General features: G+C 38.3%; 1 protein-coding gene across 2 annotated transcripts in view; it reads right to left on the bottom strand.

The window, feature by feature from the left end:
- Positions 1 to 15,560, bottom strand: part of chrd (chordin) — a 35,336-nt gene extending 19,776 nt beyond the window's left edge. Inside the window, exons 1-9 of one of the 2 annotated variants that reach the window (XM_057839137.1) lie at positions 15,263 to 15,560; positions 14,212 to 14,315; positions 13,985 to 14,111; positions 8,900 to 9,052; positions 8,637 to 8,754; positions 8,461 to 8,548; positions 7,501 to 7,642; positions 3,479 to 3,616; positions 16 to 98 (exon numbers count right to left, since the gene is read on the bottom strand). In XM_057839137.1, the coding sequence (XP_057695120.1) occupies positions 16 to 98; positions 3,479 to 3,616; positions 7,501 to 7,642; positions 8,461 to 8,548; positions 8,637 to 8,754; positions 8,900 to 9,052; positions 13,985 to 14,111; positions 14,212 to 14,315; positions 15,263 to 15,485 (1,176 nt within the window). In that variant the 5' untranslated portion in view covers positions 15,486 to 15,560. Of the gene's footprint in view, positions 1 to 15; positions 99 to 3,478; positions 3,617 to 7,500; positions 7,643 to 8,460; positions 8,549 to 8,636; positions 8,755 to 8,899; positions 9,053 to 13,984; positions 14,112 to 14,211; positions 14,316 to 15,090; positions 15,128 to 15,262 lie in introns of those variants that run through there. The other variant, XM_057839138.1, reaches the window with a different exon arrangement.
- Between the last annotated feature and the right edge of the window lie 1,365 nt (positions 15,561 to 16,925).

Raw genomic sequence — 16,925 nt, 5'->3', positions numbered from 1 at the left:
TTAGCTATCACTCACATGTGATGTGATGTTGGCCTGGATCTCTCTCAGGATGTGTTGCCTGTAAAACAGTTGTACTCGAATGGGAACCAGAAGGGGTTCTGCAGGAAAACAAAAAGAAACTAAACTTGATCTCAAGATTACAGACTTGAATAAGGTGACCAATTGAGTGATGAAGTGAAAATCACATCAGAAAAGGTACTACAATGAAAGGAACTGGCTCTTTTCTTTAGTGTCATCTAGGGATGGGAATTGATGGGATTTTTACGATTCCGATTCCATTATCGATATTGCTTAACGATTCGATTCTTTATCGATTCTCTTATCGATTCTAATTTGGGGAAAAAGAAGAACAAACGTTTTGATTGGCATCGAGTTTGTTTAATCAGAAGTCACAACCTTACAAACTCACAACGAGATCAAAAGAGGCCCAAAGCCTCAATGTTAACTGTAGCAATAAGTGGCAAATACACAAGAATGTGTAACATTTTACTGAAACATTTATCTAATAGAAATAAAAAAATATTGGTATATATTGGCAGATAGGTTTTTGTTCTGCCTTGGCAATATGTGTTAAAGCAGGGGTCCCCAAACTTTTTCCTGTGAGGGCCACATAACTTTTCCCTTCTCTGATGAGGGGCCGGGGTCAGTTTGTAACAGAAAAAGTGTGACGATTGCAGAAGTGCATAAATATAAAAAATTATTGTTTTTCAGAAAGCCACAATCAAATAACCCTTTCTGGATTCTTTATAATAATAATAATAATAATTTATAATAAAAACACTATTAACTAAATAGATAATAACCAAATAACCCTCTCTGAATTCTTCAAGGAAAAGGCCAGAAAATAAATAACACGATTGAGAAAAAAAAAAAATCAAAATGGCCGGACCAAATGTGGAGGCGGGCCGTATTTGGGCCGCGGACCGCAGTTTGGGTTAACGTGTATTATTTTACCATTGAATTGCATGCCTTTTAGTTTTTGTGGCGCTTACACGCTCAAGTGGGGGCGCCCTTGCGCTTCCTCACGTGAAGAAGAGCGCGCTTACACCCAAAGAAGAAATGCCGCATCCAAGTGAGTGAGCGAGTTAGTGAGAGAGGGAAACACTTCTACGAGCCTACTGCATCGTCATTTGGGAGTTTAGCTAGCTGTATAGCCAGGACTGCGCCTTAGCCTCTCTGTGAGGACAGCGCAGTCGTATTCCCTCCCGATGCAGTTATCTCCACCTTGCAATGACTGCAAGTCGCTTTGTTTTAATTTTTCCTCGTGAAGTGAAGACACACTTTCGAGCGTTTGAACCTACGTGCTGTCATTGTTATGTTTATGGCTGCAATGCTCGTGCTTACCCGTCGTAACCTTTCATTTACACACTCTTTCCTGGTGAAGTCTAGTCAAACTTTGGAGCGAGTGGTTCTTGGCGCCATGCTAGTTTGATGCGTCTGGACAACAACACACGTCACGACGCAATACGCGTCTTTAGGAATCGTTAAAGGGATCGTTAAGGCTTTTTCATTGTGATGTTGAGGCCTCGAAACACTCGGAACCGGTTCCGAATTGGAATCGGATTTCGATTCCCATCCCTAGTGTCATCCAAGGCTATATGTTTTGTCTCAATATTGGTAGGGACGATATAACAGCATAACCTGCATGTATACTTTTTGCTGGGGACGGGACACAAATCAAACCAAACAGATTGGGTGAACAGCAGTCAGGGCTACATTTCTCATCAATAAGATCATAATTAATTGATAGGCTAAATGATTTATGCAAAATAAATCTAAATAGACTAGAATAGATACTAACTCTCACACTGCAAATTTACAGTGTAACGTTTTAGTCTGATCCTTGACCCTTTTTTCTTTAGTCAAATAATTTTCTTCATCTTGTTTTAAGTGTTAAAGGCTAGTTAACAGATTAATGCGTCAGATTCTTCCACTTACTTTAAGTAAAGTTTACTATTTGTTCTCATTAAGCCCATACATCTAAAAGTCCCCTGCGATTGGCTGGCAACCAGTTCAGGGTGTCCCCTGCCTACTGCCCGTTGTTAGCTGGGATAGGCTCCAGCACCTCCGCGACCCCCGTGAGGAATAGGCGGCATGGAAAATGAATGAATGAATGAATGAATGAACATCTAAAAGTGAGTCCTTTTTCACCTAAATTGAGAAAAAAAATGCTTTTAAATAATGTTTTGAACAATATCTATTCTTGGATTAAGAACAATTCTGGCAAACAAGTTTTTTAAAGATTAAATATACAAACTTTTTGATTAAAATAAGTCTGTTAAGCTTATTTTCAGCTAGCTATTTTTCTTATTTCAACAAATCTGAGTAAAATTTACTTGAACTGGTAAATTATTTCACTTATTTCTAGATTTACACTGAAAGCAAGGGAATATAAGCTTCTTTTTTTCTTCTTTCAGTTCTAAGAAGGTGTGTTTTTGCAGTGCATACGTATTGGTTCAGGTGATACACATCAATTCAAACCTTTGTTTTAAAAAAAACTATTAAAGAAACATTTTGAAAACTTCCAGAATAAATGTCTGGATTTTATTTAGCCAGTTTAAATTGCATTAGTTTAACACAAATTGTATTAACATACACAAGAAATACAATCTTGTCAATCATCAATAAGTATCAAGGCATCCAAAAAAATGGTTGTCCTAATACCACTCAAAACTGTCTAAATAAACCTAAAACAAACAAAAAAAATCTTCTTAGTCAGGGAATAACAAAAATAAAAATGGAGCTTTCCTTCAGGTAAAACATTGCTGCTTTTGTCCACAAGCACAGCCAAACTCAAAACAAATAAACAAAAAAAAAAAAGCTCATTTGGGCTGCTTAGAGACCACAAAATAAAATAAAAATGAAAAGTGGGGTGAAGAGGGAAACCTTGGTTCACTACTACTACTTTCTCTTAAAATTTAATTAACATTAACAGTAGAAAACATCCAGGATGATATTTTTCTCAAAGCAGCGTCGTCCTCAAGTTCGAGCAGTTAGCACAAATTAATGTTATGCTAACTCTGATGCAGGTCGGACTTTCGGTAACAAAATTAGTGTTTTTTTTCCCCACCTACACAACAATTACATTTTTACATTACTTACAGTAACTGAAGTCATTATATAATGCAAATAAGGTTGCTTAAAAGTTGGTGGGGACAATTTGAGCATTTTGAAAAGTTCGTAGTATTATGTCCCTACTGTCCCTATGCAAACCTACGCCCTTGCTACTGTCATCTATCCATTTTCGGTACTGCTTATCTTCAATAGAATAGCAGTGATGCTGGAGCCCATCGAAGCTGACTTTGGCCACAAGGTGGGGTAACACATGTATTGGTTGCCATTCAATTGCGGACAACATACATATAGACAACTATTCAAACTCACATTCCCACCTACAGGCAATTTTACAGTTTAATTTTAATCTGCATCTTTAACATACTGACATTCCAGGGTTTTAAAGTTAAATGGCTTCCTTTACCTTTGTCTTTATTTTTAATGAGGCCTTGAAGGATGAGGATGAAGTGAAGGTTGTTCTCTGTGTCACTTAATGTCAACATGGCAATGCCTCCCATGCCTGCGTTCTCCTCATCTGACGTCAGTGTTGAGCTGAATGTCTCTGTTCAGAATGAAAAATAAATATTAACTGAACGTTTGTACTCTTGCAGCTCTGTTTAACATTTACAAATAGTATCACCGTTTTGTAAATAATGACATTACTGAGTGATACAAAATGAAGAATGAATGCAAGAACAAAAACCGCATGCTAACATACTGTATATATTGGTCACTTCGGTAGTTGCATCATTTGAATGCAGTACGGATAGAAGCACAAGTTAGAAAATCTGCGTGTGAAGCCATTATTTGTGTGTTTTGACGGACATTTTAATTTAACAAAACACTTTTTACAGTCACATTTTTTAATGTAGTAAGTATCTATGATGCCTCTAAACATTGCTGGTTTGTGCACACTTAGCCACAGTTTGGCAGCATACTTTAACAGCACACGTTCAAGTTCAAGAATGCTTCCTTAAAACCTTTTGAAAACCCTTTGAATGAGAAACATCTTCACTAAGTATTGTGAGATGCATTAAAACCGCTATGGAATTCCCCCTTTTATCCTGGTGAACCAATGAAATGATCATGAAATTGAAACCACGCCTCACACACTTTGAATAGCTTTGGGGGGGGGGGGGGGGGGGGGGGATTTAGCATTGCCAATTAGCATCATCCATCTGTCTAATGTGCCTGGTTCCAACTGAGGTTTTGTGACTAGTGTCCAGAGTTTTTCTACCAAGGGCCACATACAGAAAAGTGTAGGGATTAAAAACCGCCAGTTCGATATTGTTTTCCTTTCAAATTATTTACCACAATAAAACAAATCCATCACTGCAGGTAAATAATGTATATCCTAAACGGTTTGATTTTTGCTGTATGTGTATCATCATTTTTCATGGTAACGTAATATAAACTTTATAATACAGTATTTTTCAATTTATGTAAATTTAAACATCTAGGTTAGGAAAGAAAACCCTTCTGGGGTAGTCAGCAGCTTGGTATTCCACTAGAATAGGTAGGTACACCACAACAGAATAAGAACTCTACATTTACAACAAAAATTTGCTCCATGTTGACCATGACATGGAAATTGATGGAACAGAAAGTAAAGTGACCACTTGCGTTTTATTAACTATATGCTGCTATAAGTGATTTATGTTTTTTTCATCGGGGCATTGTGAATAGAAATCTGTTTTTTTAATTGTGCATACAGTAGTACCTCTACTTAAAAACTGAATTGGTTCCGAAAGTAGTTTCATAAACTGAAAATTCCGTAAACGGAGGCGTTTTCCATGTATAAAGCCCTGATCCATTCCAAGCACCCCAAAATTCAGACATAAATCTTTTATAAAGCATAAAAATGCATAAAAAAAACACAACAACAACAAATGTTACATATTTTGATGCGTTTTTATGCTTTATAAAAGACGAAAGATGAGAGTTGTGCATAATGCAAAATACAAGGAATGAAGAATAAAAGTTAATACACTCATGTAAAGCTGTCAGATCACGAGAGACAAATGAAGAGGACGCTGGTCATAGGTGGAGTTTGACTTTTGGGGCAAAAGGGGCACAACATTTTGATGACCCTGAAACGCAGTGTCAGCAATAAAATTAACTTACTAGAATATTTATAATAATAAGTTGACAATGAGTGTTTTTTGTTTCCCATCATTCTTGAGGGGAATTCTAAATCAGGCTGCTTAGGCAATACTTTTCGCCAAGATCATCATTCATTGAATATGGTATGACCTCTGGTGTTGTGCCAATGTAGTTACCGCAGTCAAAAATTGTATCCCCTGTGCAGAGCCATATGGAGGTAGATTTGTGTCTTTATTATCCAATTAGAAAAGTCGCTTCAATAAAAAAAAAAAAAAAAAAATTGCATCAATCAAAATATATATTTTCAACAAAAAAAAGTTGCTTTAATCAAAAAAAAAAAAAAAAAAAAAGTGTTTGAATGCAAAAATAAATTTGAAACTCAAAAATAATGCATGCGAAAGCTATTTTTGTTTTCTTTTTCTTTTTTTTTTATAGAAGTAATGTTGATTTGTGTTTGGGCTACATTTCGGCTAGGACATTTTTGTCATTATTCAATCAAAAAATAAGTTGCCTCAAAAAATATATATATTTTCAAAAAGAAAAATCACTTCAATCAAAAAAAGAAAAAACAATGATAGTAAAAGTTTTTGAAAGCAAAAAAATATTTGAATTGAAAAGTTTGCATTTGAACACTTAATTTTTCATTGAAAAAGTTTTCTTTGATTGAAGCAATCCTTTTTGTGTTTGAGCCATATTATGTGTAGGACATTTGTGTCTAAATCATTTAATCCCCCAAAAAGTTGCTTCGATAAAAAAAAATATATATTTTCAATCGAAGAAAAAAAATCATTTTAATTTTTTAAAATTAATTTATATGCAAAGCAAATGACAGTCTAAGTTGCTAGTCACATGATCTGTTCGAAAAATAATTTTGACCCATTATAAAAAAAATTTTTCTTCATTTCATTCATTTTTGTTGCAGTTTTATTGCTTTACAACTTTTATATAAATAGGAAAGTCAATTACATGCAATGACACCTTTCGGCCACCGGGGGGTGGGGGGGTGGGGTTGGCCCTCCTGTCCCCCCCTTAAAATCCGCTTATGTGGTATACACACATACACAATCAATAGAGGTCCCTCTTAGCCAATTGGATGCCAGTAAGATGCTGGGGAATAGCCAGTGGCAGAGCAGCTATGATTGTTACATTCAGTAAACTTGACTACCCGTACTGTATTTATCCTTTCGCATCCTGAAATTTCTTTCATAACAAAAGGCAATATTGTCCAGTTGAGGCGTGTCGTAAGCTGAAAATTCTGTATGTAGAGATGTTCGTAAGTAAAATAAACAAATAAATAATAAATGAATCAACAAGATAAAGAGTGCTCAACAATCACTACCTGTCATGCTAAACTATAGCTCTTTTCAGACATGCGCTGAAGTCCGGTAATGTTTTGCTGTTTACGCATGTGTGAACACAATTTGCTGGGTCAGTTGACTCAGACATTAGCCGGCACTTTACCAACTCGCCAACTAGTCACTAATCGATTATATTACGGCTCGCGCTCTATTTGGGTATGGCATGCAAAGTTCAGAGCACAGAGGTTGATCATGTAACTATCACGTGATTACACTACATTCCCTCCGTTTTCTTGGAGGCAAGACGAAATATTTTACAAGCAGTAAAGCAGTAAGTCTTCTATAAATGAATGGGTCAGATTAGTACGGCAAATTAACTTTATTTTTCAGCGGAATCTAAAAAAGTAAACAACTACGATGTCATGCTCTAGTCGCACAATGCATGTAAAACCTGCCAAGCTGGTTAACTACCAACTACATTGCAATGTTGCTGTATATTATGTCTGAAAGTGGTTTATGTGCTATTGTTGGAAAATAAGGAAATGAGAGAGCAGAATTAAATTCTCCTGCCTTCTTTTCGTGCTTTGTAGAAACTAAGCATTATCCAGGGAGCCTCGGTTATTATAAAAAAATAAACAGACACAGTGCTATAAACGGCCCCTGAGCCCCAGTTTAGCCATCCGTGCTCTAATAGGATTTTGTCAACGTGTGAGTTTTGGAAGTCATCCAAAATAACTGTCAAAAAAATGGCTGACTTCCTGTTCAATTTAGCATATGACACATTTTGTGTCAGCCTGTGAAAGCTGTGTTGGAGACTAAGAACTTTCCACAAGGCGCAATAGAGTGAGGCTTGTGAGCCTGTCTACAGAACCTCCAAAAATCACCAATTTTCATTAGAAGACTCCATTGAGGCCCCCAAAAGCCCAAAGAATATTATTTAACTCAGTGATTCTGAGAGGGCTTTCTAATTACTAATTCAAAACTAACTAAAGATGTGGTCAGTATGTGTGAGACGATAATGGAATAATGGCCCTTAAAAGCTTACCAGCAAACAATGCCCTGTGTTTGATGATTTTCCCTTCCACTTCTTCTTGTCTGCCATATGACGTGCTCATGCGGATGCGCAACTGCTCGTTCTGCAGCTGTCGCAGAAGAGGCTTGACAACGTTTTTCCAGACTCCACAAATCTATGCACATCAAATAAAAACGGAGCCATCATTGTTTGTTATCCATACAGTACACATTCAGGCCTAAAGAGAAGCAAATATCTAATAAGACATGTACACAACATATCAAAAAGGACATTTTTTATTTAACACTGGGCTGCAAGTGAAGAAATGCGAGCGTGTGCCGACACTTCATAACTCAAAAGTTGAAGGGTAATCTCCGTTCTAAATAGCGATGGTGTTTGTCCCTTTGCGAGGCAGTGATGTAACATGGGAAAAATCCTCTGCTTCCCAAACGTTTTGCCCTGGCGAGCTCCCTCTTCCCTTCTCATTCCTTTTATGCGCCAGAGTGTTTTCTCTGAGGCTGTCTAGTGTTTGACACTGACATTTATCTAAAAATAATAATAGGCCAATTTCTGCGACCTGTGTTTAAGGGGCTCCTGCCGTACGGAGCAGTCTGAAAAGGAATGTAGCGATACAGTAGGTGTATTTTGGCATGATGTGATATGTACTGACAACATCAGACATCCCAGATGTACATGTAAAGGTACTACTGTTACACATGTATAAGTGTTGATGGATTTATGAGGATAGTCTCAGCCTTTTGAATGCCAATCAGTGTCAGACACTTGAGGCAATCTCTCTGAGATGTTAAATATTTTGTGTTTGAGTGAGTTGGTGTTGATGGCTACCAAAGTGGTTAATGTTCAGTGCTGCAGTGTGAGTTATTGCAGAAAAAGTGACAGAGTGAACGCGTAAACACACAGACATCCATGCACACGTCATAAAACACCACTAAAAGAAGGAAGTTGATTTTCTGTTTCCTCGTGAAGTCTTACCATGTTCGACTGTCCCTTGGGGACTTTGTATTCAAAAGCGGTGGCACCATCTGTACCCAGGAAGATGATTTTACTAGGACGGGCTATTCTGTAAAAACAATATATATTAATTTTATATGTGACATTATTGCAATCATGTGCTTTCTTGTTTTGCTACTTCGAGGCAGCTGTTTTACTTTTGGAATGTGATGGAGAAGGCCAGGCTGGTTCTGGTCAGAGAGAAGCGAGCTCTGGCAACTGCACTGGAACTTGGCAGCCATGATTCTGTCGCTCCTGTCAATAGTGCTACAAAGTCTGAAGAGAGTTTGAGTAATTTAGTCAACACGTTTGCTTAAATCATCATATTGTTTTAATTTATAATGAATATGCCAATAGTGATGTCAGTTTTTAAGTAGTTTTTGTGCAAAGCGGTGGTCCATCTGTGGGTGTTCCAACTCACCAGTGCGGCTCTCCTCCGGGCCCATATCCTCCGAGCTCAGGTAAGATCGATCATTGTAAGATTTGTGCAGGTCATCCTCTTTCCCTTTGACTTTTTCATGGAAATACTCAAAGCTGTCCAGTATTGGGTCTGTCTGTTTCTTGTCATCCTCACCTGCATGTAGAAAAGTAAATAAGTGCTATAGGACAAACAACAACAAAAACAAACAGCAAAAAGGTTATTGTAAATTTTTACAAAATAATGGTTATTAGTCTTTTGAGTATTGGAAAAATCATATCCTCTTTGTCGGCAAGTCAAAACCAAATTCAAAGCACATCCTGTTACATGTTCCCCAAAGTCTGGTAGACAGATGAGACAATAGTGTCAGCCGGTTTGCCTTTGTTCCTAAATTTGCATTTGAGGATGAATTATGTGAACATTGGCGGTCAAAGAGGAAGTGTGGCAAGTGAGAAAGAAAAGAAAGATGTATTATGAATAAAACAAGTATAAATAGAGAGTTTATAAGGACATCAAACACCACTTAAAAACCAGTGCCGAGTGAAACAAAATGGATTCAGTGCAGTACGCATCCTGATACTCTCTCAAAACTCCATGGCAATATTATGTCATCAAAATGGTAGTTCAGAAGGTTCGGAAAGTCTCTCCCACCTGCACCTTGACACTGATAGCAAATTTATGTATGGTCGTTTTCGTATCTAGAATAATAAAACTGCTAGTATATGAATTCAAAAGCACAAGCCAAGGCATATGAAGTATAGCTTTTAAAATCTCAAGATTTAAAAAAAAAATCAGAAACTAAATGAACTTGCTGCTTTCATTTTTGTGTGTCTTATTTGTACACACACACACACACACACACACACACACACACACACACACACACACACACACACAATATCAGTCGTGACTTCTCTATAGGTCATTTGTTGGCTTCTGGGTCGTGTCCCACTCAAGTCTCTCCACATAGTAACACTGAGTGCTCAGGTGCACCAGCTACACACATACCCTCCCCACACACACACACACACACACACATTTTCCATCACTTGCACAAATATACAAGCTGCCTTTGTGCAGAAACTAAGACAAACACACTCTAGCTTTTCCTTAAAACATGAGCACAACGCATATACACAGTCTTGACCTTGTCCTGATTTTGACATGACACAAACACAGACACACACATGGAATTCAGTGGTGCACTATTGATGGAGGTTACAGTGCTTTACATTTTACTTTCCATTCTGTTACAGCAGTGGTGCTGCCAATTTCAATGGCACCCTCTGAGAGAGAGCCCTTAATGGTGTCCCCTCCCAACACCCACGACATACTGTTCCTCCTCATCATCATTGCTTATGAAAGTATAAGCTGGTACAACCATGGATCTTGCCTTTTTTGCCATGGATTAGAAATAAATAACGGAAAACATTCCATGCAGAATTGTGAAACAAGATTCCGTAGGTACAGATGTTTTTAGAATGCGATGTACAAAATAAAACATAGTGTCTATTAGGGTGTGACAAAATATCGAAACGGTGATATATCGTGATACTTTGTATCCCAAAAGGTTATCGATATGCTCCTGCAAGAATCGAGATATAATTAAAAAAAAAAAATAGGAACCAACAAATTGCTACCAAAGTCTTCCAACATAATAGTGTCAGCAACAGTAACAGTTAACTCGAAGGCTGCCTTGGCGGTGCTCGACACCCAATCCATTTAGGAACCAGAGCATTCACAGTCATTCTGTCAGATTATCAGGGCATTTATAGGTCACTTGCTGTTCATTTTCTGTCAGATTTTCAGGGCATTTATAGGTCACTTGCTGTTCATTTTAGGGCATTTCCAGGTCATTTCCTGTTGAGTTTGAGTCACTGCCTATTCATTTTGGTGATTCCCAGGTCACTTCCTTTTCTGTAACACAAAATGAACATGAAGTGACCCATAAAATACTACTACTACTACTACTACTACTACTACTGCGACTGATGGCCATAGACGTTCAATCCTTTTGAAGTGGGAGGGATGGCAGCGAATGAACTTCATTACATTGATCAAATGCACTGGTTGCAGAGGCGTAGCAAGGGTCCCCGCGGGCCCCAGGCAACAAGCAACATGGGGCCCTTCTGAGTCACGTGACACACATACATACTCGCGTAGTATAATGAACACAAAATTGGGGGGGTGCGAGTGCCCGCTGCGTGCACGTGCGGTCATCTTGGCCATAAAAGTGGCAAAAACTAAGCATTTTACACCGACTCATATGGATGTACTTACATTCGTTCATGGACGCACACATTTTAACTGGTGGCCGTCCTCTGCTCGAAATGTGCATTTTACGCCTATTCTCACTCCCAGAATACGCAGCGCTTGTGATATAGGACAATAACAGGACTGGTTGTTATGGGAACGTATGCATATCCAACGAACCTTGCTAAAAGGAGTATTAAAATTGGTAATAAAATCGTTTAGGATTAGGTTAGATGCATATATGTTATATTTTTCTTATAGAGTATTTAACGAGGAAGACAATAGACCCATTAATAGACTTTTTTGGAAAAATCACCATTTCTTTAAGTAGTCACATGAATAATGAGGTGGCCTGTGAAAATCAACATAAAACAACTCAGCTAGGACTTTCCAGAGAGTACTTGGTGAGTCACTGTTCAAACAATCATTTGGTATTAATAGCTGATTGGACTTGCTTAAACATGTATGATCTACGCGACATGGTTAGTGCTGATTGGGATTGATAATAGAATCGTTATATAATGTGCTTAATGATTTCATGGTATTAAAACACTCCCTACACTTGTCGCTGTGACAGTACAGTAAAGCTGCGTGTGCTAAATCTGTTGGCCCTCTGGGGGCCCCTGCTGGCTGGGGGCCTTAAGCAATTGCCTGGTTTGCCTAATGGGACGCGACGCCTGTGATTGGACGGTAACTAGTGATAAACTCATTCCAATCCACAGCAGAAGCTTGTTTTTCTGTTTATTAGTTGTTATTAAAATATCCTAGAATGATTTCCTGACCAGTGTATCGATAATCGTATTGCCGTATCGTATCAAGAGGTACCAAGAGGTTCACACTACAAGTGTCTATAATTGAATGAATGTCTGTTATGTAAATTACAGTGTGACTATGTGTACTATGTATGAACTGGGTCAGATTGAAAATTAATATTTAAAGCAGATTCAACAAAACACAATAAATATGGTTATGCAATGTCATAATAATAATACAGTAACGTATATAACAATTTCATAAAACAAAAGATTTTAATATGTAGGTAGAAAATGTATGTCTAAGATGTATGTATGTCTAAAAATGGTGAGTTGTAGTTTCTCAGTCAATGGAAAAAAATCCTGAGGTGCAATGACACAGTAAAATTTTAAGTCAATGGTTCTTAACCTGGGTTTGATCGAACCCCAGGTGTTCGGTGAGTAAGTCTAAGGGGTTCAGCAAAGGACCTGCAGGGCCTTATTGTTGTACACTGACTAAATCTAAGCAAAGTGGTGTGTTAAATTAGGTCTTTGACACGCTTGCCCCCAATTTACAGGCTTTATTCCAGTTCTTTCAACTGCTTTTCCTTTATCTGATGGGAGGAGAAACTGTTTTGCTCAGTGCAATTGGTATGAAGAAGTATAACGCTGATGGGCAGAATGGACGAAAATTTCTGACCTGTTTAAAAACATGCTGTCAAAATGAGAAGAAGGTTGAACAGGAAACCACTTAGATATTAGCTGAGATGTTTGGTTTTGAATTAGATTTTTTTTTTTTCTCAATTATTGTTATCTAATTCCGAAGGGTTCCGTGAATGCATATGTAAAATTTGTGGGGTTCGGTCCCTTTAGCAAGGTTTAGAACCACTGCTTTAAGTGAACACCAATACATCGCAAGCATGCGACACCACCAGAGAGCGCAAACTCCCCATACTTTTGTCATTGTAATTCTGTTTTTTAAATATTTTTCAGTAATTGTTGTGGGGGGTTTTGTTGTTGTTTTGTTTTTTTTATCATTATTTTTCATTTTGGGCAGGCAGCCTGGCGCCAAAACCCCATGAACACCAAGCACCTACTGTATCATTGCCTTTTCAAGAATGTCCCTGCTTGCTTGCTGTACTGTTAGTATGCAGGTGTCCATCACATGTACGTACTTCTTCACCTCTAGTTGTGTAAAGTACGTAGTAGTTTCACAGAAGAGATCTTAATACATATTACAGATTTTATGAGCTGGCCCGTATTGCCACTTACCAAGACACCCCGCCCTGTGCATTCGCACATTTTGCACTTCATAATTACCGCCACTGGTTAGTACCCAATGATACAAAACAGAAAAAGCATCGACTGAATAAGAGTGTGGTCAGGGACCCCACACAAAGTGCATGTGTGTGTTCAGTGTTTTGCAGGCTGGTAAACAACACTATATACTACCAGTATTATTATTACTATTATCATATTATTCATGTAGGAGTACAAAAGCCTATTCCTGCTGATGTTAGCCAACAGTCAGGGTAACTGTTGACAGTAAGTTGAAGAACATGTAGAAATCAGCTATTCACACCCATATTAACACCAGGGACAATTTAGAGTCTTTAATTAAAACAGGGGTTTAATGATAAATCGATCTGGATGGACACACCGATTGGTTAAGCAACGATCAAATTGATAAAAACACAAATATTTTAGATATGCCATTTTGGTCATAAGAATGGTTTTCATTGTAATGTCTCAAATGTTTCGTGGCTGGCAAACTTTCTAATATCGGCACATACTGAATCAGTGTCCCCCCAAACAAAAAAATCGAAGTTTTCTTGAATCATCATAAAAATTGGTGATCTACACCCCTGTAATATACCTACCTCTTATCTTTTTCGAATAGCATAGACAATCTGAGTATCTGGGTAAATCAGTGGAGGTTTGGGGGAATATACAAATTCAATATAGGAAGGAAAGAGGCCCATGACCTCTCAGTTGTGAGGGTGAGTCACTATCAATTTGTCCAATGTGCCTGTGTGTAGTAGTAGTATTACGTCGACTGTATGAAAAACGAGGAAATGACAGTTTTTAAAAGTTGATGGATTACCTTTTGGACAGGTCTTGCAGCAGTCTCCTGGCAGCAGTATGGGCTCATCACATTTCGGATCCGGACAGTCCTGCTTGATGTTCTTGCAGTTGACTTTCCCAAATATCTTACCCCGACGACTTTTTTGCTGTACAAAATCATTGAGAAGAAATTTATTTAGCCATGGCACAATACTTTATTGCATAATAGCTTGATACATGAAGGTGAAGAGCTCAGTAAGAACTTACAGGGTCACAGTGGCACTGGACACAATGCATTACACCAAAGGGATCTCCCAAATCTGGGTGCCACGTGTCCTCCAGGGAATAGAACCGACCCCCAAATGAGCATCCTATAGAGAATATATCATTGAATTGCACTGTACATTCTTGCCTGTTATGTTTTGGAGCCAAAAAAATGCAACACAAATAAAGTATCAAACTTGGCAATGGACCAGCAACATCCTGCACTGTTCAATGCCCAGGCATGTTGGATGGGATTGAAACTTCCAGAATGCCTTGCAGGTTTATGATCTCTTAGTATTCCTCATTTCAATGATCGATGCATAGGAGCCATTCAACTTTCCACTTTCATTCAAAGATCACCAGCTCTTCTCTGAAGGACTATGCTGTATGTTCCAGTTTTCTTTTTACCAAAGATTATTTATATTCAATATGGTGCATAAATGCAGGTGATCAATGTGTATGCATTCGGTGCTCTGACAGATTTAATTTAAATAGAAAGTAATAACATTTCCAGAGAAATTAAGTTGAGAACAGGCCAAGTTACGCTTGCGCATGAAGTTTCAACTCACTGCTAGTGTCCTCATTATTGCTATGGCAACATCTTGATTTAGTTTTGTGCACGCTGAAAATAAACAGTGTTCCTTTGTCCTCTATTAAAATGATTGCACTCTTCAACTAGTCCAAACTGTGAGCCACTTCAGCCTGAAATGAATCATCTGCAAGGAGCATATGCTTGTAATGGAAAGTCGATTGATTAGAGTTTCCATTGCAGAATTACACGTTGAGGCGCTCTCCCAGGTCGTTAGCTGCCTCATAAAATGCCGCAATCTGCTTTGAACGCGCGGGGATTTCACACATGCATCAAATGTGGTTATGACTCACATGTTTGCCTTTAGTTTACACACGAAGCCACGCAGAGGACGGTTTAGCCACAGGGAAACTTGGACATCGACAGGCAAGAAAAGCAAAGGCTTTGTCAAAAATAAACCGTTCATCATTATCATTTCTCAGTAACGACCATAATTAATTAAAGTTGTACTTGCTCCCTGTTTACCTGATAGGCCTTTTGACGGCAAAGGTTCTCTCTCAGATTGGATGGGCAGCGAGTGAGATTTCAGGCGAGAGGCGGCCTCGACGCACACACTCACGCAGTTGATCACGCACAGAATTGCGCCGAGCACGCGTGGTATCAGCATCGCCTTGGTTCTCTTGCTGGAATTTGTCCGCACAATTATACACCCCAAACAACAGCAAAAAAAAAAAAAAAAAAAAAACATTAAAAATATGATTTCTCCAAATGCATTTATCAAGTCACATTGAAATCCAAATTGTGCTCTCCTTTAAGCAACATAAAAAGATGTGACAGGTTCCGTGCAATGTGGACCAGAGCACTCCGAAGTGCGTCCCTCTCACTTTTATAGCCTGCTTCCCTGGCAGCTTGAAGCAGCCACCGGTTGGGAAGAGAAGGGGGGCAGATAATAGGTGGGATGGCTGGGGGTGGGTCGGAGTTGGATTACCAATTGGAGGCCCCCCTCAACCACTAGGGGCCCCTAAAACACAAATTTATTCCATGAAATACATTTGTAATCTGGATTCATTCCGATTTTTTTTTAAATAGAAGTGTAGATTACAGTACTTTAAGAGGCCTCCTAATAATCTATACACAGTTAATGGTTTTAGCGCACTCTGTGTTTCAAATTGCACTTATACTTGCTTGACCCGTATATTAAATGGGTTGATAACCCTGAGTGTTGGCCAAACATTTGTATGGCTTTAAATATTTTTAATACAATGTCATTGTATCTATATGTTTAGTGGTGCTCATTCACGCATCATTATGAATGCGTGTTAATTATACAGTTGCATGCAAAAGTGTTGCCCCCCCCACCCGGGTTAACCCACCCTTTCAATGCTATTATAATAGAATAGAATAGAATAGAATAGAATAGAATAGAATTTCTTGGTGCAATTGTCATCTGCAAAGTGTATCATCTTAAAAATAATCGTTTTATTAATAGAATGTTGCGGTCTCTGTAATTGGTTTTAAAAACACAGTCAAATGATTAATTATAGGAACACATATAAACAATCCTAGTATTTCCAAATTGCGTCCTGTGTTGTTAAAAAAAAGTCCATGTGTTTTTGACCCACCCAGCCCCCCTCCAACTGCTCTTCAGACCTAAGTGACTTAACAGAAACGAATGAAAATATTTGGAATGGCTAAAGACAACGCTTTTCGATTTGTACTGGCTCTCTGCACAACTCTTTCCTTCAATTGTTTCTTTTGGCTTCCCCTAGAGCTCAAACGCATGCGCATGCCAGAAGCTATTTCAAGTATTCGCAGTGCATTTTTGGATATAAAAATTTATATCAAATCCAAAGTACTTTGAAATGACTTTTATTTGAGGCACAAAATATTAATGAAAAAATAAAATAAAATAAAATAATATAAAATAAAAACTTAAACAGTGCATTTACTTTCCTATTACTACATTCCATACTCCCAGCTCTCTCGTGGGGCACTGTGAGAAATATTTCCACATCAGCAACAGTCTCCTCGAGTGTCTTTATACAGCAACGCCGCGTAAACGTGTCACATCCAATCGGGGTTGAGTGCCAAAAGCGCCGAGCGAGGTGTGAGTGCCAAGTGTTATTTTAATGCATAGTATGTCACATAATGTCTCCAGTGGGAACCACTTCCCACCGGGTGTTGGGAT

The sequence above is a fragment of the Corythoichthys intestinalis genome, chromosome 6 (genome assembly GCF_030265065.1).
Source record: "Corythoichthys intestinalis isolate RoL2023-P3 chromosome 6, ASM3026506v1, whole genome shotgun sequence".
In the NCBI taxonomy this organism is placed as follows: Eukaryota; Metazoa; Chordata; class Actinopteri; order Syngnathiformes; family Syngnathidae; genus Corythoichthys; species Corythoichthys intestinalis.
Note: the sequence above shows the minus strand (reverse complement) of the source record. Positions and strands in the feature narration are given on the sequence as shown.